The 24,978-nt window shown below is 39.6% G+C and overlaps 1 protein-coding gene across 1 annotated transcript in view; it reads right to left on the minus strand.

Annotated features, from left to right (window-relative positions):
* The window catches only part of ITGA8 (integrin subunit alpha 8), a 157,711-nt gene extending 139,059 nt beyond the window's left edge, over positions 1-18,652 (minus strand). Inside the window, exons 1-2 of the mRNA XM_075827657.1 lie at positions 18,401-18,652; positions 15,969-16,096 (exon numbers count right to left, since the gene is read on the minus strand). Of these exons, the coding sequence (XP_075683772.1) occupies positions 15,969-16,096; positions 18,401-18,567 (295 nt within the window). The 5' untranslated portion in view covers positions 18,568-18,652. The remainder of the gene's footprint in view (positions 1-15,968; positions 16,097-18,400) is intronic.
* Positions 18,653-24,978: the final 6,326 nt, after the last annotated feature.

Here is a 24,978-nt window from a genome sequence, read left to right on the forward strand (position 1 = left end):
ATACTAAGGGCCTGTTCACATCAGCGTTCGGTTTCCCTTGACGGAAAGGTCTGATGGAACCCATCAACCCATCAACGGAACCTAACGCTGATGTGAACACACCCTTAGACCCTATCTTGCACTGTTGTTTCCGGTAAAACCACGGACGTCCCAACGGCAACCACAGTCAATGGGTTCTGTCGGCTGCCGGTGATGTCCGGCATTCCATTGTTCTGCTCCTCTGACGGAGCAGAAAAATGGAATGTCCCGACGCAGATGTGAACAGGGCCTAAGCAAAAAATGTTTTAGAAAAATATTTAATTTCCCAATATACATATATTAACCATTTCCCCTTCATGGAGCGGGGGGAGGGGGGTGAAGTTTGTATGGGCTCACACTCCATACACCGCAGCTGTCAGCTGTGTATTACAGCTGACACGCTGCTCTAACGGCCAGGAACAGCGATTGCGCAGTTCCTGGCCATTTAACTAGTTAAATGCCGCGGTCAATAACGACCGTGGCATTTAAACCATTAGAAGGGGGACAGCCCCCTGCAACACGATTGAGGGGTTGTCATGGCAGCCCGGGGTCCTAATAAAGACCCCCAAGTCTGCCTTCTGCCTCCAGCAGGGCTTAGCAGAAGCCTGTAAAAATGACAATATACTGCAATACATTTGTATTGCAGTGTATTGTACCAGTGAACTAACGATCACTGGTTCAAGTCCCCTAGGGGGACTTATAATAAGGCCTGATTCACACGAACGTGTTAAACGTCCGTGGGACGGCCGCTGTTTCAACGGCCGTCCCACAGACCTATGTAATTAAATGTGGCCGTTCACACAGCCGTTGTTTCAACGGACCGTGTGAATGGTCTGTGGGAAAATAGGACATGTCCTATCTTTTCACGCATCACGCATCCCTCCATAGACTCTCAACTATGGGGGGGATTCGTGACATTGAGTCCCGCAGCGGTGAGCACGGATGCACCTCAGACGTGAAAAGGGGCAGTTTTTCACGTCCAAGATGCGCAGCGCTCGTGTGAATCAGGCCTTAGAGTAAAAAAAAGTTAAATACCGGTACATTTTTCAGGAGTATAAAAAAATATTAAAAGTTCAAAAAACACCCCTTTTCCCATTTTTCCCCCAAGCACAATACAAAAAAATAAAAAAACATAAACAAAATTGGTATCGCCACGTCCGTAAAAATCCGATCTATTACAATATACCATTATTTAACTCACACGGTAAACGGCATAAAAAATAATAATTTAAAGGACCAGAATAAATTTTGGTCGCCTTAGTGCTAAAATAAAGTGATCAAAAAAATAGTATGTACCAAAAAAAGGTAACCAACAAAAACTAAAGCTCGTCCCACAGAAAATAAGCCCTCACACCGCTCAATCGATGAAAAAATAAAAAAGTTACGGCTCTCAGAATGTGGTGAAACAAAAACAAAAACGTTTTTCCTTTGTAAAAGTAGTAAAATATAAAAAAAAACTGTATACATTTGGTATCGCCTTAATCGTATTGAGCCGCAGAATAAAATTAAGTTGTCGTTTTTACCGCACGGTGAAAGTCATAAAAATAAAACCCAAAAAACAATTTCCAATTCCACCCCACAAGGAATTTTTTTTTTCCGTTTCCCATTACATTACATGGTACTTTAAATGGTGCCAATGGAAACTAAAATAAGCCCCCACACCACTCTATTGACGGAAAAATAAAACAGCTATGGCCCTTGGAAGGCGGGGAGTGAAAAACAAAAACGTAAAAACGGAAAAATGTCTGGGTCTTTAAAGGGTTAAATAAAAAAAAATACAAAATGACATCAAATGTTTACATAGCCTTTAAGAGGTTAAACATAAAGTAAATGTACAAAGTTGCAAACGTTTTCCTTATATAATGATTGAGCTTTCTTTACATCAAACCGGAGACCCCCGCCGAGTCAAACACAACGAAAAAGTGTCAAACGTAAGAAGAAAATGTCTTTTTGAAGTGCGGATATAGAATTCTTCACTTTGGCCTTTTTCCAGACACAATTAAGTTATTACAAAGCAAAATTTGATACGTTCTGAAACATTGTACTTAGAAATCGAGCTCATCTGACAATATCCCGGAGTTCAGGCCTTAATCGGAGTCTTTTTTGTTTTGTCTATAGTTTTGGCTCTTCTCTTCTCTTGTTCCTTCCCTATCATCTCTGGCTTGTTCAGCACGGTCTGGAGGAGGACGCAGTTTTCACTCCTTGCAAGATGTTTTCTATGATTAATCATTGGCTCACATATAACCGGGGTCATCTTGTGTTTTCCAATTCATACATTCGAGATTCGAAAAGGAAATTTTTTTGTTCTTGTTCTTGAAAGCACATCCTGCAGAAGGCTGATGTTATCTCGTAAACTATGTGACCAACGGGCTGAACAGATGCATCCAGGCTGAGGAGAGATTCTGTAAAAACGATTTTTGTATAAAAAAAAAAATCAGAAACACGTGTAGGTGGATTTAAAAGAAATGAACTGAAGGCATCTACTCCAGCCTCATGTTAGCTTTTGATCTCCCATCCACTGTTGTGAGAGATTATGTGTGTCAATGGAAGGGCTTCAGACTGAGATGTCCACCGGCAAGAAGACCATAACGGCACATAACATCAATACATTGTAAAATGATTACATTAATACATGAGGGACAATTTCATAACTCAAGCGCCACGGTTAGTTTTTGATAAAAATTTGTTTAAGAACAAGGAAAGACGGAATTTGAGATGACTATGGATGTGTGTCAGAGTGAAGAATATAGGGGGAAAAAAATGTGGATATCAGGGTTGGACTGGTTTACAGGGAACCGGAGGATCCCATGGTGGGCCAAGGCTCTGACTCAATAATGGTCCTTAAAGATCCAGGAGAAGACAACCCCATTCGGTGATGACTTTGTATTCAATCCCGCGCCATTAGAGTGTATTTCTTCTGAGCAAATCCATAAATAACCTCTTACACCTTATTGATGATATGTCTGGTCTGTACAATGATAGCAACAAAGATTAGAATGTATCTAAACATGGACGTACTCATGTTTCGATATGTCCGGTATGGACGTTCTCATGTTCTGTGTAGATGGATGGTGAGCCCTCAGTACCACTTCCTCTGGTGAGGCCGAGGAACCCCAGTTTGAGTGTATTTTCAGGAGCAATGGTTTCGGATGTGTCATATGTCATAAGATTACATAGGCGGAGATGAAGGAGGGGGAACCCATATGGAGGAGTCCTAGCACTGAGTTAGTAGTTGGACCACTTGGGTTTTGATGGGCCTCAGGTCCACAGTGCACAGAAATTAATTGGATTACATTGAGCTATGACCACACATAGGAAGCCATGGTTTCAATAACGGTATGTTCACACAACCTATTTTCAGCCGTTTTTCAACACTGACATAAAAAACTGATGCCACACCAAACAAACAGTGATGGCACACGGACCTCAAATGCATTAAACACAGTCCGTTTTTTGCGGACGCAAAATGGACACGTTTGTCTGAACCAGGCCGGGGCCGTGTAGGCTCCCTGATATACAGATGCTAAGAGTCCCTGCCTCCCCACAGGAATACTGTCCTGTCCTGAAAACATGATTACAGTACGATACAGCATGCCCGCAGAGTGGCAGGGACTCCAAGCATCATACTGTATGATACATAACCGTGATGCTAGAAGCCCGGCTCCCTGAACAGTGGTCGGCCCTAGGACATGGACCGAACACGGCCGAGTGAATCCGGCCTAAGACAGGGAAGAATTGCTGTCTGAGATGATGCTCGTACCTCACCTCATGGACTGTCCATCCTGCCTATGGGATACACTGTAGTCAAGAAACTTTATACAAGGTCCTTATAATACTGCACATTCTGAGCCTACGCATGGTAAAAGGGATAGTGGGATAGCTCTTTAACCTGGAATAGGCAAAATACTGGAGCACCAATTTCACTTGGCCCAATCATAAAAACAACTCAAAAAGTTAGGTGCCTGCTAAACACCTGGGAATTTTCCCAACTTTTTGAGGCATATTCCCCTCAGTATACGTCGAGTAGTTTCTCTTTGGTAGTTTATAAATCATTCTATCCCTGTTGTATATGGTAAATAAATGCATGGACTTTCTGGTGGGCTTGTGGAGGGCTTGTGCTTCTACACAGCAGCCATTCTGAAAAAGCCGAGCTGAAGTGAAAACCATGGGATAAGGAAAAAGCTTTAGCCTGAACATCTGAGGAGACTCGTGGTGGATTTCAGACACCAGTAGACCGAGGAACTAAGGTGGAATCACTGATCATAGCTGTGTTCTGAAGTTCGGAGTAGTCTTACATAATAGGAGGTCTGTGTTGACCCTGTGATTGGTCTTTATGACATCCTAAATGTGAGGCAGAGCGGAACGATTACCACAAAACTCTGAGAATCATCCTGTAAAACAGTTCATAAACCCCAAAAAAGTGACGCACGCCCGGCCGAAGATCGTCTTTATTTTGCTTGTTCTTGTTTTATTGTCTTAGGCAGTGAGTGCAAGTCCAGAAATAACTAACACATCTGTTTGTATAAATCCTAAATATAATCACACTGCAGGGAGCCGAATATGCGGCTGTGATTTCTCACGCTGGATTAATTGGATTGTTGTTGTGCAAGTTTTTAGATAAACTTTATAAACAGTGCGGATTTAAAGGGGTTTCCAACTCTTAAAAATATGGCTCAGTAATAAGGTCTGCCTGACAAAAAGATAATATACATACCTTTTAAATTTGGCGCCATTCTTGCCCTGCCGGTACTTGTTCCCCATATGATGTTTCATCCGATCACTGGCTGCAGGGGTGACATATTGTCCATAGTGATGTTAACGCTGCGGCCAGTAATTGCCCGCCGCAGTCACGTGGCATGGATGAACCGGCATCACCATGCTGAGACAACAAAACGCAATAAGGAGGGGGCCCAAGTACTGATAAGGCAGGAATGGTCCAAAACGTAAAAGTGTAGTATAGGACTAGAAAAACATGGCTGCTTTCTTCTAGAAACAGCGCCACGCCTGTCCATTGGTTGTGTGGGGTATTGCGGCTCAGTTCTATTTAAGTGAATGGGACTGAGCTGCAATACCACAAACAACCAGTGGTCAATAGTGGCACAGTTTCGAGAAGAAATCAGCCATGTTCTTCTAATCCTGTACAACAGGTAAGTATATTTAAAAAAATTAGATATTTTGCAGCCTTATTGTTATTGGTTGAAAAATCCTTTAAATCTAAAACTTGGTACTGCTCGCTTCATAGGACCTTTCTTGAAAGGAAGTCGGCACAGTGATCAGGTGATCGCCACAGGTCCAGCTCTAAAAAGTTGGGGCTAGCCCAACATTTCAAATGAATGGCCGTCCATACTCGGAAGCTCTCTGCTCTGGCTCATAGAGAGGGGCCTTGTGCAGAGACCCACCCCCGTCTATGATGTCCATATATAATGGAGTTGTCTTAGTGATGCTAAAGGGTTTTACACTGGGTGATTATCGGGCAGACAAGTGTTCATATAACGCTCGTTGCTGATAATTGCTCTGTGTAAACAGGGCAGCGATCAGCAGATGAACGAGCAAACGCTGGTTGATCTGATGATCGTATCTTTTTAAAAAAGTTAAATATTATCGTTGTCGGCAGCACATCTTGGTGTGTAAACAGGGAGAGGCGCTGCCGCCATGATAATAATGTATCGGGACGAGCGATCGGAGTAACAAGCGCTCGTCCCCATCCATAGCTCCGTGTGGCAGGAGCAAACATGCGCCGATCAACAATGTCTCGCTGATCGGCGCTCGCTGCACCGCCTGATTATTCACACACACTGTTTTGCGGATGCAGTTTTTTGTGGAGTGAGGAGTTTTTAGGCTGTTAAAACTTTTTGTAGCGTCACACTCCAATTTTAACAAAATATACAGTTCCTTTTCATGGAACAAACTGCTGGCAATGTGCATAATTTAGTAGTAGTCAAAAGACATACTGCAATAAAACTGCTAGTGTGAATGCACCCTTAGGGTAGGAACACACACAATGTATTCAGTTCGGATACACTGCGTTAAACTGCGCAGCGTATCCGCCCTGAACACCGCAGGGAATGCCATCCGGAAAATGGAACCACATTGCGATGCATTTTTACGGCGGAATTTCCGCTGCGAAGGGGCGCCGAAAAAAGAAAAAAAAAAGTTCATACTTACCTCCTCCCTCATCTCGGCACGTAGTCCGACCTCCTGGGATGACGTTGCAGGCCATGTGACGCTGCAACCTGTGATTGGCCTGTGATTGGCTGCAGCGGTCACATGGCCTGCAACATCATCCAGGGAGGTCGGACTGGAGGAGAAGCAGGGAGCTCTGGGTAAGTATAACTTTATTTTTATATTTTTTTTCTTACATTCACTGTGATTCCGCCCCAATTATCACAACACACACTGCTTTGTTGCGGGTTTAAGCACCCCATTGAATTCAAAGGGTAAACCCACAACAGAAGAGTTGCTCATCCGGAGAATTAATTGACATGCTGCGTTTTTTTGGGCGGGTATTTACCGCAGTGTGGGGACGAGATTTGTGGAAATCTCACCCACACTGCTGCTACTATAATACGCTGCGGAATATCCGCAATTTATCCGTAGCGGAAAATTCGCAGTGTTTACTCTGTGTGTGTTGTTACCCCTAAAGCGTGTTTTGTCGTTTTTGGAAACGGCAGCATGTGTTTGTAACGGTTTTCCACCCTTTGACGAAATCATTAAAAAAAAAAAAAAAGTTATAAAATTCATACGAAAGTTTAACATACAACATAAACAAAAAAACACAAGCATGATTGTTGGACATATCCCATGTCTAGTAGTATGCAAGCAAAAACATTCCGCATCCCCCTGGTCCCATCCCCCATCAAAACCAGAACATTTCCACCATCCTGCAGCCTTGTTCTCCATTACTAGGGGATCAAGGAACTCATTAGGACTCGTTAGGAATTTAGGGCACTTTACATGTGTTATTTCAGCCGTACTGTACACTATAGAGACCTTGTATGGAAATGGAAAAAGCCAGTTGTTCAACATCTTCTGGTCCTGTAGGAAGGAGATCGACTTTGAATATATGACAAGACATCTTGCCACAGTTTATTAAGTCTAGACCACTGAAATCCAAGCAAGAAAACTGGACGAGCATTGCCAGACATTTACCACTCACATCACTACTATTTTACAAGGTGCGGAACGCGTGACATGACAGGTGGGAAAACAGCAACGTCTAGATGTCGAGTGAAGTCCTTAGAGAGACGGACAACCCAGCACCTAGTACGGAAGATCATTTACTCTGCATCATATAGTATAAGTCCATTACAAGTTCAGCACAATGCCAGGATAGCGCTGGAAAGCCGCCCACAGCCTAATACGGCTCATTACATTCTTAGATGTTTTATATTAGAACTGTTGGTTTCCAAGATTATATATTATTATTATTATGGCCCTAATAGAACTTTTATGAACTGTATAGTATAAAATGTGAATGGCCCCATTATAATGTAGCCACAGTCATAGACTTACAGCGTTATACAACACACGGCCATTACCGGGACAACAAGATTGTTTTAATTATCCATAAACCCAAATACTATTCAAAGGAATATTTTGTAGGTTGTTAGACTGTGCAGAGTGCAGCCGGCTAGGCTCAGTTCACATGTTGCGTAAATACTGCGGATTTTCCACAACGGAATTCGTTGCGGAAAAGCCGCAGCAATTAAAGCAGCAGCAAAGTGGATGAGATAAAACAAATCTCACCCACAAACTGCGTAGAAACCGCTCAGAAATTGTCCTGCATGTCAATTGTAAAACCCGCATCAAATAGCAGTTGTTGCGTTTTTTTGCGGCAGGTTCGCAGCGAATCCGCAACGAAGAAAAAAATAAATCTCTTACTTACCCAGAAGTCTGTGTTCCTCCCTCCAGCACAGCCTCCCGGGATGACGTTTCATCCCATGTGACCGTCTTCTGGGATGAAACATTATCCCAGGAGGCCGGCCTGCTAGCTAGCAGTTTTTCGCCCGGAATTCCCTGAGGGGCACAGGGTGGATACGCTTCATGCTATTACACAGTGTATCCGCCTCGTGTGAACACAGCCTTAGGGCTTATTCAGACGAACGTTATATACGTCCGTGCAACGCGCGTGATTTTCACGCATCTCGCACGGACCTATATAAGTCTACAGGGCCGTGCAGACAGTCCGTGATTTTTGCGCAGCGTGTGTACGCTCCGTAAAACTCACGACATGTCCGTTCTTTGAGCGTATTTCGCGCACCATGTGCTTTTCTGTTTACAAACATCCAAACGTAGTGTCATAATGATGGCGGCTGCGCGAAAATCACGCAGCCACGCATCATACGGGGCTGAAACACGGAGCTGTTAAGTACCTTTTGCGCGCCAAAGGGTATGTGCACGCACTTAACAAAAAACGTCTGAAAATACGGAGCTGTTTTCAAGGGAAAACAGCCCCTGATTTTCAGACGTTTTTTGAGCAAGTCGCGTTTTTCGCGGTGTTTTTTTACGGCCGTTTTTGGAGCTGTTTTCATTGGAGTCTATAAGAAAACAGCTCCAAAAACGTCCCAAGAAGTGTCCTGCACTTCTTTTGACGAGGCTGTAATTTTACGAGCTGTCTTTTGACAGCGACGCGTAAAATTACAGGTCGTCGGCACAGAACATCGTAAATCCCATTGAAAGTAATGGGCAGATGTTTGCCGATGTATTGGAGCCGTTTTTTCAGACGTAATTCGAGGCGTAAAACGCCTCCATTACGTCTGAAAATAGGTCGTGTGAACCCAGCCTAATACAGGAGCATTGCTGTGCAACTCCTTAAGGCTGGGTTCACACGACCATGTTACGTCCGTAATGTACGGAACGTATTTCGGCCGGAAGACCCGGACCGAACACAGTGCAGGGAGCCGGGCTCCTAGCATCATAGTGATGTACGATGCTAGGAGTCCCTGCCTCTGCGTGGAACTACTGTCCCGCACTGTAATTATGATTACAGTACGGGACAGTTGTCCTGCAGCGAGGCAGGGACTCCTAGCATCGTACATCACTATGATGCTAGGAGCCCGGCTCCCTGCACTGTGTTCGGTCCGGGTCTTCCGGCCGAAATACGTTCCGTACATTACGGACGTAACATGGTCGTGTGAACCCAGCCTTAGAGTATGTGCACACGATAACTGCATTTACGTCTGAAATTACAGAGCTGTTTTCAGGAGAAAACAGCTCCTGAATTTCAGACGTAATTGCTCGTACTCGCGTTTTGCGGGTCGTCCATTACGGACATAATTTGGATTCAATGAAAAACGGCTCCAATTACATCCCAAGAAGTGTCCTGCACTTCTTTGGCGAGGCTGTTATTTTACGTGCCGTCTTTTGACAGCGACGCGTAAAATTACAGGTCGTTGGCACAGAACATCGGCAAACCCATTGAAAGTGGGCAGATGTTTGCCGACGTATTTGAGCCGTGTTTTCAGGCTTAATTCGAGGTGTAAAACGCCTCCATTACGCCTGAAAATAGGTCGTGTGAACCCAGCCTTAATCTGCTGCACCTATGGGCAGATCATGTGTATTGAACAGCACTTCAGGTATCTGGCGGTTGTTAGGTTGTTGCTCCCCCAGGATTTGTAGGTAAATCATTTTGTCAGTGTCCACTTTGGACAATCCCTTTTTGCTAGAAGGTCCCCCTTGATGAACTTTTGATTAGAGGGTGTCCTGCTGATGAGATCCCCAGTGATTAACTGTAATCAGTGGGAGAACCCGGCAGTAAGTGTTTAATTACCCTGCAGCACCACCACAGGTGAAATAAGGCATTACACAGTGGGGTTATCGCTAATAATTGATGGCTTATCCTCAGGATAGGCCATCAATAGCTGATGGGTCGGAGTCACACTCCCGGGACCCCCTTCGATCAGCTGTTTTAAAGGGGGTGCACCGCTTGTACGAGCGCTGCTTCTCTTTTATTTCTTCTTGCTCGCTGTGAATCGTATTGAAGTGAATGGGAGAAGACGGAAGCAATACCTGTGAATCGCCGCTACATTTGTGTCGACGATTCAAAGTGAGCAAAAAGAAATGAAGGGGAAGCAGCGCTCGTATGAATGCTGCACCCCTTCAAAACAGTTGATTGGTGTGGGGTCCTGTGGGCCAGACCCTGACCCATCAGCTATTGATGGCCTATCCTGAGGATAGGCCATCAATTATTAGCGATTGGATAACCCCTTTAAATGAATTGGCTGTCCTTGTAATGCATGGATGTGCAGGGTCCTCCACGGTTAGGCCTTATTCACATGACAGTATTTAGATCAGTATTTTGCCCCAGTATTTGTAGCCAAAACCAGAAGAGATACAAATCTTTCCATAATACTCCTGGTTTTGGCTTCCAAATACTGGGGCAAAATACTGCCGTGTGAATGAGACATAAGGGACTGTCTTTAGAGCTGCTCTGCTCTGGCTTATAAGTGAAAGGGTGACCCACCTATGTTAATTTCGAAATCACTAATAGACAACACTGTTAAAGGGGTAGCACATAATTAGAATAACATGGCTGTTTTCTTCCAAAAACAGCGCCACACCTATCCAAGGTTTGTGTCTGGTATTGTAGCTTTGCTGAACTAAAATGAATGGATTGGACCTGCAATACCACACACAACCCATGGACAGGTGTGGCGCTATTTTTGAAAGAAAGCAGCTATGTTTTTCTAATCCTGGACAACCCCTTTGGCTCTGTTCACACAGAGTTTTTTTACACGGTTTTTGACGCGGAAACCGCATCAGAAACCGCGGCAAAAAACGTCAGAAATCTCCTCCCATTGATTTCAATGAGAGGCGGAGGAGTTTTTTCCTGCGAGCAGTAAAAAACGCTCACGGGAAAAGGAAGCAGCATGCCCTATCTTCGGGTTTTTACATCTCTCACCTCCCATTGACATCAATAGGAGGCAGAGAAAGCACTTTTCGTAGCGTATTTTGCCTGCAGGGCTCAATGGCCGCGGGCGAAAAATGCAGTGAAACTCGCCGTGAAAAACGCGGCAAACGGCGTGCAGGCAGATCAAAAACTCTGTGTGAACAGGGCCTTTAAGGGTATGTTCACACGACTTATTTTCAAACGTTTTTCGGGGCGTAATCGGCCGAAAAAAAGCCGAAAATCGGAAACAGAACGCCTCCAAACATCTGCCCATTGATTTCAATGGGAAAACGGCCTTCTGCTCCGTATTTTCAGACGTTTTTGAGTTTGTGTGTGCACATATCCGGAGGGTATGTTCACACTCATAACCAAAAACTTATGAAAATACGGAGCTTTTTTCAAGGGAAAACAGCTCCTGATTTTCAGACGGTTTTTAAGCCACTTGCGATTTTCGCACCTTTTTTTACGGCCGTTTTTTGGGCTGTTTTCTATAGTCTGAAGAAGTGACATGCACTTCTTTTTCGCGTCCGTTTTTCACAACGGCCGCGTAAAAAAACGGCCCGTCGGAACAGAATGTCGTTTTCCCATTGAAATCAATGGGCAGATGTTTGGAGGCGTTCTGCTTTCGAATTGTCGTCTGTTTTTTGGCTGTTTACAGCCCGAAAAACTGACGAAAATAAGCCGTGTGAACATACCCTAACTGTTATTTTAAAAAGAGAGTGTGAACGAAGGCCTAATATTTTATCATATTTTAGAAGTGTGGATCCCTACCAACATAGGTACAAAATGTGAGCAAATTAACTGCAGGGGAGAAACAGACTATGAGAAAGGAACAGTGATTATGGAAGCCCCAATTTACATGGAAATCATTTCATCCCTCGAATTTCCACACAAATCGACAGATTGCAAGTTCAATGCAGTGACACATTTTAAAGGCTACGTATATATATCTTTGAAAGGGATTTTTTTTTTTCCAATAAAAAGTTCCATCAGTGTGTTTTGAGCAACTTTATTATTAGTTTTTATTAAAAATTATTTTTACTTTTTGAGATACAGCTACTTTGTATCCTAACGGGACTAACGGGTTCAGTGTCAGTAAGTCCACGCAGGATCCACCTGTTATCCATCACATCTAAGTTCATAAGATTACAGGTGGATCTTGAGTACCCTCTGACACTAAACCCGTCAGTCCCGCGGACCTGATGGATTCAGGTCTTATCACTAGATACAGCTGCTCTGTATGCAGGATACAAAATAGCTGTATCTCAAAAAGGAAATATAATTTTTTAATAAAAATGAATTATAAAGTTGCACAAAACACACTGACTGACTTTTTTATTGAAGAAAAAAAAATCCCTTTCAAAGGTTTACATAGTCTTTAAACAGGCTCTGTCACCACATTATAAGTGGCCTATCTTGTACATAATGTGATCGGCGCTGTAATGTAGATTACAACAGTGCTTTTTTATTTAGAAAAACGATCTATTTTCACCAAGTTATGAGCGATTTTAGCTTTATGCTAATTACTTTCTTAATGGACAACTGGGCGTGTTTTACTTTTTGACCAAGTGGGCATTGTGGAGAGAAGTGTATGATGCTGACCAATCAGCGTCATACACTTCTCTCCATTCATTTACTCTGCACATAGTGATCTTACTAGATCACTATGTGCAGCCACTTACTCACACATTAACGTTACTGAAGTGTCTTTACAGTGAATAGACTTCACCTCCAACCAGGATGCGATGTCTATTCACAATCCCGACACTTTGGTAACATTTGTGTGGGACTTACAGCACAGCAAGCGTGATCTCGCGAGATCACGTTGTAAATGACAGCACAACGTGATCTCGATTTGCTGTACTGTAAGTCCCACACAAACGTTCCCGAAGAGTCGGGATTGTGAATAGACATCCCGTCCTGGCTGGAAGCAATGTCTATTCACTCTCAGGACACTTCAGTAATGTTAATGTGTGTGTATGTGGCTGCACATAGTAAACAACGCAGGATCACTATATGGTGATTACATGAATGGAGAGAAGTGTATGATGCTGATTGGTCACTGATTGGTCAGCGTCATACACTTCTCTTTACACTTGGTCAAAAGTAAAAAAACGCCCAGTTGTCCATTAAGAAAGTCATTAGCATAAAGCTAAAATCGCTCATAACTTGGTGAAAATAGATCGTTTGTCTAAATAAAAATCACTGCTGTCACCTACATTATAGCGGCGATCACATTATGTAGGAGACAGGGCACTTATAATGTGGTGACAGCCTCTTTAAGCCACTGATACTAAACAGTAAGCACTGGATGGATTTTAGGTGCTGAGGAAAGAAGAAGCCTGTCTTGTCAAAAACTCAGACGCCAAAAAGAAATCAACAGGGAACAACTATCCAATAATAACCATTATAAAAGTCTCAAGCTACAAGCGTCTAACACTGACAATAGGAAACAATGCTTTACTGGATTTATAATTCACATGTGGAAGTCGTTACCACCGCTGGTTGCATGAGAAAACAATAATAAGGGGCTAAAATTAAACAAGACATAGTCATGGAAATGAAACCCATCAAAGGTCCTCAGTTATGTGCCCAAAACACGGCATAGAAATCTTAGAAATTCATGAAACCTAGTGCCTATAACAGAAACAAGAACATTCAGAGCAACATGTATAAAAACCTGGGTGTCATTACCGATCTCTATAATAATACCCCCCCAAAAAAGTGAAAATTCTGAACAATGTTAACAGAATCTGTAGCAGCACCATACACACTGCCCTGGCAAGATCTTACCCGTTACTCACAAATTCAAGTGTTAATATTACCCACAAGCATGATCACCATCAGGGCAGTATAGGTGGTACTGCCCCCAGGGGGCCAGTCAAATAAGAAGCTCGCTTGCGACCATAGAATTAAATGTTAAAATTCCTTCTACCTGCATCCACCACTAGGGGGAGCTCCTTACATACAGATTTATACATCTCCTTTTGTCACATTGTTTCTTCGTTTGTTATTTTTACTTGTCATTTTACTTGTTTGTCAATTCACTGTCTGGTACTGTGAGCACTGATTGGACAATGTCAGACTGTATAGGGACACCCCCCCCCCCCCCCAAACTAGTAACACCCAGTTGTCAATTTATTCATGAGGAATAACAGAAGAACGGCACAACATAGAGTTGCAAGAAAAGATTCTCCAGAATCTTTTTATATTGTGGGGAATACAAGTATTGACTAAAACAGACATGTCAGGAGAGGTGACAGCTCCTCTTTAACCATATGTCTGTATGAAGGGAAGCAGGGGATTTGGAGCTCTGTAAGTCAAGGATCACACACACAGTTTTGATGCCGTTTTTGGATCAGTTTTTTGACCAAACACAGGACTGGACACAAAAGAATGGAGATGCATCAGTCTTTTCTTTGTACCTTTACTTCCTTTTTGATCCACTTTTGCTTCTGGCTCAAAAAAAAACTGATCCAAAATCTGCATCAAAACTGTGTGTGATCCTGGCCTTAAAGAAAAATGGATTTCGTATCCAGATGAAGATGTATTATACAATGAATCAGGACAGAACTTTGGACCTATTATTAAGGTCAAATAAAATGACATTTTAGGTGCACAGTGGAGATCACAATCTAATTTCAACTTCAACATCGATGTTGGTCTGGTTCACATTTGCAGTTTTTTTATAGTCAATTGTTATGCTCTGCAACTGATGTAAACTGATTGAGAAGCTTATGACAAACTGAAATACTTTAGAAAACCCACCCTCAAATGTCTAAGGTGGGAAAACCCCTCTAAAGTGACAGAGTCATGAGACAGTGGCTGGTACAGGACCCCTAAACTTTGGGTGCTTTTTGGTTAACTCTTTATGGGCATCTGAGTGTTCACTGTCTCATGACAAAGGAATTTTCATGTAATGTGGCATCACAAACAATGTTGTAAAAGACATTGTACACCAATGTGATATCATGGTTGGCCAATTACAGACAGTTACATCGCCACCTAGCAGTCACATTACTGTAATATTTATCTTCACCGATACACAATGCCAGTTCCTCACTCTGTAAGGAACTCCCAGCATATCATATAAAAGACAAAAAATGTTGATTTTTTTGCTTTTCCGCCGCTTTTAAAAAAATAAAGTAGGTGGGGGCTTAATGGAAGGGGGCGTGGCCACTCACAGCCCGACACATTTATTATAATTTACGCCAGAAACTGGTGTAAATGATAGCAGAAATCTATGCTTGCTTGTAGCCGGCGTAGATTTCACTTTCTGGCACACGGACAGCCAACGATGCGACAAATTTATTAAGACGCGCGAATAAACTCATTGCATCTTACTCCAGCGGCGTTCCTTCTTAGATTGGCATAGGAAACGCCAGTCTAAGTAAATCTCCCCCATGTTCTTTATGCATCCACATTATTATTTACACATAAATAGAGCAGAAGGAAAAAGTATTGACCCACAAGCCCCTTTGTTAAAGGGTTAGAATAGAAACTGCTTTTCCTCCCAGAAACAGCGCCACACTTGCCCATGGACTTTGTCTGGTATTGCAGCTCAGTCCCAATCACTTGAATGGAACTAAGCAGCAATACCTAACATAGCCTAAAGACAAGAGTGGCGCTGTTTCTGGAAAGAATACCTTTTTCTCCCACAACTCCTTTAAACCACAAGTCTCTGATCACTGGACAGCAATAACATGACTACAGGGATACATGTTGCCTGTATAAAGTCAATCTTAACCCTTTAATTACTTTTATAACTTCATAGGCATCTTAGTACCGCAACTAAATAATAATTCAAACATACTGTACATAGTAGCAAGTAGAGCATACAATGTATCACACCAATTCCTCACCATTGAGGTGGCTATCGTAATAGCCTTATACCATTCTACTGTCCAATCAAAGTGGCCAATAGATTCCTTAATACAAAAATTGTTTAAAACTCCAAACACTGGAATGATAATGGCCATCATATGGTCCTGCCGTCACTGAAGGGTCCTCTGCTGGTGTTTATCCCACCCATCATATCCACACATGGTATAGTAATACTCACTAGTGTTGTCAAAGGGAATCCTCTTACAAGTCCCTGTGCTTGGGAATGGACAGTTGTACACCGCTCCTCCCTCCACTATCTCCGGTTGACTAGTATTGGCTTTGGGTGCTCCAATAAGTACACTGGTTCTGTAATAGGGAGAGATTATCAGGACATTACAGAGAATACACAGTTGTAGTATGTTCCTGTTATGTATCCAATATCCAGATATAATGACCGCAACAGAGTATCACCAACATAGCAGATCTCATGATATAACTCTATAGACTGTGGACAGCTCCGGGCGGAGTAATGATATACACAATGGACAAACTTGATAAGACCAGCTCCAGGCATATCTATCTATCTATCTATCTATCTATCTATCTATCTATCTATCTATCTATCTATCTATCTATCTATCTATCTATCTATCTATCATCTATCTATCTATCTATCTATCTATCTATCTATCTATCATCTATCTATCTATCTATCTATCTATCTATCTATCTATCTATCTATCTATCTATCTATCTATCTATCTATCTATCTATCTATCTATCTATCTATCTATCTCATATCTATCTATCTATCTATCTATCTATCTATCTATCTATCTATCTATCTATCTATCTATCATCTATCTATCTATTGTATCTATCTATCTATCTATCTATCTATCTATCTATCTATCTATCTATCTATCTATCTGTCTGTCTGTCTGTCTGTCTGTATCTCATCTCTATCTAATCTCATAAATACTTTTAATCTATATTATCCCACTTCAATTCCTCCTGTTTAAAGGCAGGTTTTTTTTTAACCTTATAATTCATATTCTGCGCCCTACTAACTCACACACAGCGCAGCCTTGGGGTCAGGACCAGGTATTAACACAGCTGTGAACCTACTATCCAGACACAGTTAACTTGCTCATACATATACACTAAAAATGTTAATTTTACAATTATATTCTGCACCATGTAAGTTCTGGCAGACCAATAAGACTGATATATGTATATATATATATATATATATATATATATATATATATATATATATATATATATATATATATAATTCTAGATATAGATAGGAATGGTTAGCGGTACCATTGTGAGTGATAATCTGAACTCATAACTGTGATTTGTGGTTTATTACATTTATTAAGATTTTTATCACCATGTATTCTGTATATGTCATAAGAATCTATCTATCTATCTATCTATCTATCTATCTATCTATCTATCTATCTATCTATCTATCTATCTATCTCATATCTATCTATCTATCTATCTATCTATCTATCTATCTATCTATCTATCTATCTATCTATCTATCTATCTATCTATCTATCTATCTATCTATCTATCTATCCTCTCATATCTCTCCCTCTCTATCTATCTATCTATCTATCTATCTATCTATCTATCTATCTATCTATCTATCTATCTATCTATCTATCTATCTATCTATCTATCTATCTATCTATCTCATATCTATCTATCTATCTATCTATCTATCTATCTATCTATCTATCTATCTATCTATCTATCTATCTATCTATCTATCTATCTATCTATCTATCTATCTATCTATCTATCTATCTCATATCTCTCTCTATCTATCTATCTATCTATCTATCTATCTATCTATCTATCTATCTATCTATCTATCTATCTATCTATCTATCTATCTATCTATCTATCTATCTATCTCATATCTCTCCCTCTCTATCTATCTATCTATCTATCTATCTATCTATCTATCTATCTATCTATCTATCTATCTATCTATCTATCTATCTATCTATCTATCTATCTATCTCTCTCTTTCTCTCTCTCTCCCTCTCTCTCTCTCTCTCTTTCTCTCTCTCTGTCTCTCTCTCTCTTTCTCTCTCTCTCTCTCTCTCTCTCTCTCTCCCTCTCTCTCTCTCTCTCTTTCTCTCTCTCTCCCTCTCTCTCTCTCTCTTTCTCTCTCTCACTCTCTCTCTCTCTCTCTCTCTCTCTCGTTTATATATGATTGCTATTAAAAGGAAAAACACTGGAGAAATAGGTAAACATATACCAGCTCTCTATGTCTATATCCAGCTTTGTACTCTGGACTCTAGGAAGTTCCTGGGGTCACTACCAGGTCCCTGGCAAGGTCCTCCAGCAGGCTATGACAATTATCTGAGTCTGCACAGTGTCCCCTCAACTTCACAAGAAAAGAGGGGGAGTCTGACATTAATTGTCACTTAGCCTAGGCATGCCAGGGGTTAATGACTTCCTCAGTACTTTGGGAAACTAAAGTCCACTGATTCAGGTCATGAACAATCCTCCATGACTATACCATGTGATGAGTGCCAGTCTCTCAGATGAATATTACTTATTGTGCATTATTTGGCACAGACAGGAGGCTCATGTTATAACACCCCCCCCCCCCCCCCCCCCCATGGTCTGTTCAGTACTTACATTTTGGAGTCTGGGATGTAGAAATCCACTGAATATCCAAAGTAGCTGTTCTGGGGACCACTGTACACTGTGACTTTTTCTACATCCAGGTTAAATGCGAGGGGTGCAGGGGGGCAATGCATGAAGAGCAGCAGCAGGGGCACTGCCAGGCTCCTCACATGTAGCATCTTATAGTATCCAGAGGTCCTGAGCTGAGCACTGATGGAGGAGAGGTAGGACTGAGTGCTGAGCTGCTGGAGCACACACTGAGCCTGATGTGACTGCAATCCACTCCACTCACTCCCCTTAGGAAGGCGGGAGAGGAGGGGGAGGTCCCATTGACTGGAGAGCAGGCTGTAGTGTCCCACACTATGGAAGAGGGACCTTGTACTGAACATCATCTGTGTGATACATTGTAACTCAGGGACTGTCATTTGTATCTTATGATCACGTAAACTCAGGTTACTAAGGTTACATTGCAGCCAGTACTCTACACCATGTAATATCAGACAAGTTACATTGCAGTCCAGTGATTGTAGTCCGGTGATTATATCTTATTCTACACCATGTAATATCAGACAAGTTACATTGCAGTCCAGTGATTGTAGTCCGGTGATTATATCTTATTCTACACCATGTAATATCAGACACGTTACATTGTAGTCTGGTGATTATATCTTATTCTACACCATGTAATATCAGACAAGTTACATTGTAGTCCGGTGATTATATCTTATTCTACACCATGTAATATCAGACGCATTACATTGTAGTCCGGTGATTATATCTTATTCTACACCATGTAATATCAGACACATTACATTGTAGTCCAGTCATTATATCTTATTCTACACCATGTAATATCAGACACGTTACATTGTAGTCCGGTGACCATATCTTATTCTACACCATGTAATATCAGACAAGTTACATTGTAGTACGATGATTATATCTTATTCTACACCATGTAATATCAGACAAGTTACATTGTAGTCCGGTGATTATATCTTATTCTACACCATGTAATATCAGACACGTTACATTGTAGTCCGGTGATTATATCTTATTCTACACCATGTAATATCAGACACGTTACATTGTAGTCCGGTGATTATATCTTATTCTACACCATGTAATATCAGACACGTTACATTGTAGTCCAGTCATTATATCTTATTCTACACCATGTAATATCAGACAAGTTACATTGTAGTCCAGTGATTATATCTTATTCTACACCATGTAATATCAGACAAGTTACATTGTAGTCCAGTGATTATATCTTATTCTACACCATGTAATATCAGACGCATTACATTGTAGTACGATGATTATATCTTATTCTACACCATGTAATATCAGACAAGTTACATTGTAGTCCGGTGATTATATCTTATTCTACACCATGTAATATCAGACACGTTACATTGTAGTCCAGTGATTATATCTTATTCTACACCATGTAATATCAGACAAGTTACATTGTAGTCCGGTGATTATATCTTATTCTACACCATGTAATATCAGACACATTACATTGTAGCCCAGTCATTATATCTTATTCTACACCATGTAATATCAGACAAGTTACATTGTAGTCCAGTCATTATATCTTATTCTACACCATGTAATATCAGACAAGTTACATTGTAGTCCAGTGATTATATCTTATTCTACACCATGTAATATCAGACACATTACATTGTAGTCCAGTGATTATATCTTATTCTACACCATGTAATATCAGACACGTTACATTGTAGTCCGGTGACTATATCTTATTCTACACCATGTAATATCAGACAAGTTACATTGTAGTACGATGATTATATCTTATTCTACACCATGTAATATCAGACAAGTTACATTGTAGTCCGGTGATTATATCTTATTCTACACCATGTAATATCAGACAAGTTACATTGTAGTCCAGTGATTATATCTTATTCTACACCATGTAATATCAGACAAGTTACATTGTAGTCCAGTGATTATATCTTATTCTACACCATGTAATATCAGACGCATTACATTGTAGTACGATGATTATATCTTATTCTACACCATGTAATATCAGACAAGTTACATTGTAGTCCGGTGATTATATCTTATTCTACACCATGTAATATCAGACACGTTACATTGTAGTCCAGTGATTATATCTTATTCTACACCATGTAATATCAGACAAGTTACATTGTAGTCCGGTGATTATATCTTATTCTGCACCATGTAATATCAGACACATTACATTGTAGTCCAGTCATTATATCTTATTCTACACCATGTAATATCAGACAAGTTACATTGTAGTCCAGTCATTATATCTTATTCTACACCATGTAATATCAGACAAGTTACATTGTAGTCCGGTGATTATATCTTATTCTACACCATGTAATATCAGACAAGTTACATTGTAGTCCAGTTATTATATCTTACTCTACACCATGTAATATCAGACAAGTTACATTGTAGTCCGGTGATTATATCTTATTCTACACCATGTAATATCAGACACGTTACATTGTAGTCCGGTGATTATATCTTATTCTACACCATGTAATATCAGACACATTACATTGTAGTCCAGTGATTATATCTTATTCTACACCATGTAATATCAGACAAGTTACATTGTAGTCCAGTCATTATATCTTATTCTACACCATGTAATATCAGACAAGTTACATTGTAGTCCGGTGATTATATCTTATTCTACACCATGTAATATCAGACAAGTTACATTGTAGTCCAGTTATTATATCTTATTCTACACCATGTAATATCAGACAAGTTACATTGTAGTCCAGTTATTATATCTTATTCTACACCATGTAATATCAGACAAGTTACATTGTAGTCCGGTGATTATATCTTATTCTACACCATGTAATATCAGACAAGTTACATTGTAGTCCAGTCATATCTTATTCTACACCATGTAATATCAGACAAGTTACATTGTAGTCCAGTCATTATATCTTATTCTACACCATGTAATATCAGACAAGTTACATTGTAGTCTGGTGATTATATCTTATTCTACACCATGTAATATCAGACACATTACATTGTAGTCCGGTGATTATATCTTATTCTACACCATGTAATATCAGACACGTTACATTGTAGTCCGGTGATTATATCTTATTCTACACCATGTAATATCAGACACGTTACATTGTAGTCCGGTGATTATATCTTATTCTACACCATGTAATATCAGACACGTTACATTGTAGTCCAGTCATTATATCTTATTCTACACCATGTAATATCAGACAAGTTACATTGTAGTCCAGTGATTATATCTTATTCTACACCATGTAATATCAGACAAGTTACATTGTAGTCCAGTGATTATATCTTATTCTACACCATGTAATATCAGACGCATTACATTGTAGTACGATGATTATATCTTATTCTACACCATGTAATATCAGACAAGTTACATTGTAGTCCGGTGATTATATCTTATTCTACACCATGTAATATCAGACACGTTACATTGTAGTCCAGTGATTATATCTTATTCTACACCATGTAATATCAGACAAGTTACATTGTAGTCCGGTGATTATATCTTATTCTACACCATGTAATATCAGACACATTACATTGTAGCCCAGTCATTATATCTTATTCTACACCATGTAATATCAGACAAGTTACATTGTAGTCCAGTCATTATATCTTATTCTACACCATGTAATATCAGACAAGTTACATTGTAGTCCAGTGATTATATCTTATTCTACACCATGTAATATCAGACACATTACATTGTAGTCCAGTGATTATATCTTATTCTACACCATGTAATATCAGACACGTTACATTGTAGTCCGGTGACTATATCTTATTCTACACCATGTAATATCAGACAAGTTACATTGTAGTACGATGATTATATCTTATTCTACACCATGTAATATCAGACAAGTTACATTGTAGTCCGGTGATTATATCTTATTCTACACCATGTAATATCAGACAAGTTACATTGTAGTCCAGTGATTATATCTTATTCTACACCATGTAATATCAGACAAGTTACATTGTAGTCCAGTGATTATATCTTATTCTACACCATGTAATATCAGACGCATTACATTGTAGTACGATGATTATATCTTATTCTACACCATGTAATATCAGACAAGTTACATTGTAGTCCGGTGATTATATCTTATTCTACACCATGTAATATCAGACACGTTACATTGTAGTCCAGTGATTATATCTTATTCTACACCATGTAATATCAGACAAGTTACATTGTAGTCCGGTGATTATATCTTATTCTGCACCATGTAATATCAGACACATTACATTGTAGTCCAGTCATTATATCTTATTCTACACCATGTAATATCAGACAAGTTACATTGTAGTCCAGTCATTATATCTTATTCTACACCATGTAATATCAGACAAGTTACATTGTAGTCCGGTGATTATATCTTATTCTACACCATGTAATATCAGACAAGTTACATTGTAGTCCAGTTATTATATCTTATTCTACACCATGTAATATCAGACAAGTTACATTGTAGTCCGGTGATTATATCTTATTCTACACCATGTAATATCAGACACGTTACATTGTAGTCCGGTGATTATATCTTATTCTACACCATGTAATATCAGACACATTACATTGTAGTCCAGTGATTATATCTTATTCTACACCATGTAATATCAGACAAGTTACATTGTAGTCCAGTCATTATATCTTATTCTACACCATGTAATATCAGACAAGTTACATTGTAGTCCGGTGATTATATCTTATTCTACACCATGTAATATCAGACAAGTTACATTGTAGTCCAGTTATTATATCTTATTCTACACCATGTAATATCAGACAAGTTACATTGTAGTCCAGTTATTATATCTTATTCTACACCATGTAATATCAGACAAGTTACATTGTAGTCCGGTGATTATATCTTATTCTACACCATGTAATATCAGACAAGTTACATTGTAGTCCAGTCATATCTTATTCTACACCATGTAATATCAGACAAGTTACATTGTAGTCCAGTCATTATATCTTATTCTACACCATGTAATATCAGACAAGTTACATTGTAGTCTGGTGATTATATCTTATTCTACACCATGTAATATCAGACACATTACATTGTAGTCCGGTGATTATATCTTATTCTACACCATGTAATATCAGACACGTTACATTGTAGTCCGGTGATTATATCTTATTCTACACCATGTAATATCAGACAAGTTACATTGTAGTCCAGTCATTATATCTTATTCTACACCATGTAATATCAGACAAGTTACATTGTAGTCCGGTGATTATATCTTATTCTACACCATGTAATATCAGACAAGTTACATTGTAGTCCAGTTATTATATCTTATTCTACACCATGTAATATCAGACAAGTTACATTGTAGTCCAGTTATTATATCTTATTCTACACCATGTAATATCAGACAAGTTACATTGTAGTCCGGTGATTATATCTTATTCTACACCATGTAATATCAGACAAGTTACATTGTAGTCCAGTCATATCTTATTCTACACCATGTAATATCAGACAAGTTACATTGTAGTCCAGTCATTATATCTTATTCTACACCATGTAATATCAGACAAGTTACATTGTAGTCTGGTGATTATATCTTATTCTACACCATGTAATATCAGACACATTACATTGTAGTCCGGTGATTATATCTTATTCTACACCATGTAATATCAGACACGTTACATTGTAGTCCGGTGATTATATCTTATTCTACACCATGTAATATCAGACAAGTTACATTGTAGTCCAGTCATTATATCTTATTCTACACCATGTAATATCAGACAAGTTACATTGTAGTCCGGTGATTATATCTTATTCTACACCATGTAATATCAGACAAGTTACATTGTAGTCCAGTCATTATATCTTATTCTACACCATGTAATATCAGACACGTTACATTGTAGTCTGGTGATTATATCTTATTCTACACCATGTAATATCAGACACATTACATTGTAGTCCAGTCATTATATCTTATTCTACACCATGTAATATCAGACAAGTTACATTGTAGTCCAGTCATTATATCTTATTCTACACCATGTAATATCAGACAAGTTACATTGTAGTCCGGTGATTATATCTTATTCTACACCATGTAATATCAGACAAGTTACATTGTAGTCCAGTTATTATATCTTATTCTACACCATGTAATATCAGACAAGTTACATTGTAGTCCGGTGATTATATCTTATTCTACACCATGTAATATCAGACACGTTACATTGTAGTCCGGTGATTATATCTTATTCTACACCATATAATATCAGACAAGTTACTTTGTAGTCTGGTGATTATATCTTATTCTACACCATGTAATATCAGACAAGTTACATTGTAGTCCAGTCATTATATCTTATTCTACACCATGTAATATCAGACAAGTTACATTGTAGTCCGGTGATTATATCTTATTCTACACCATGTAATATCAGACACGTTACATTGTAGTCCGGTGATTATATCTTATTCTACACCATGTAATATCAGACAAGTTACATTGTAGTCCGG

The sequence above is a fragment of the Rhinoderma darwinii genome, chromosome 5, assembly GCF_050947455.1.
Source record: "Rhinoderma darwinii isolate aRhiDar2 chromosome 5, aRhiDar2.hap1, whole genome shotgun sequence".
NCBI classification, from domain to species: domain Eukaryota; kingdom Metazoa; phylum Chordata; class Amphibia; order Anura; family Rhinodermatidae; genus Rhinoderma; species Rhinoderma darwinii.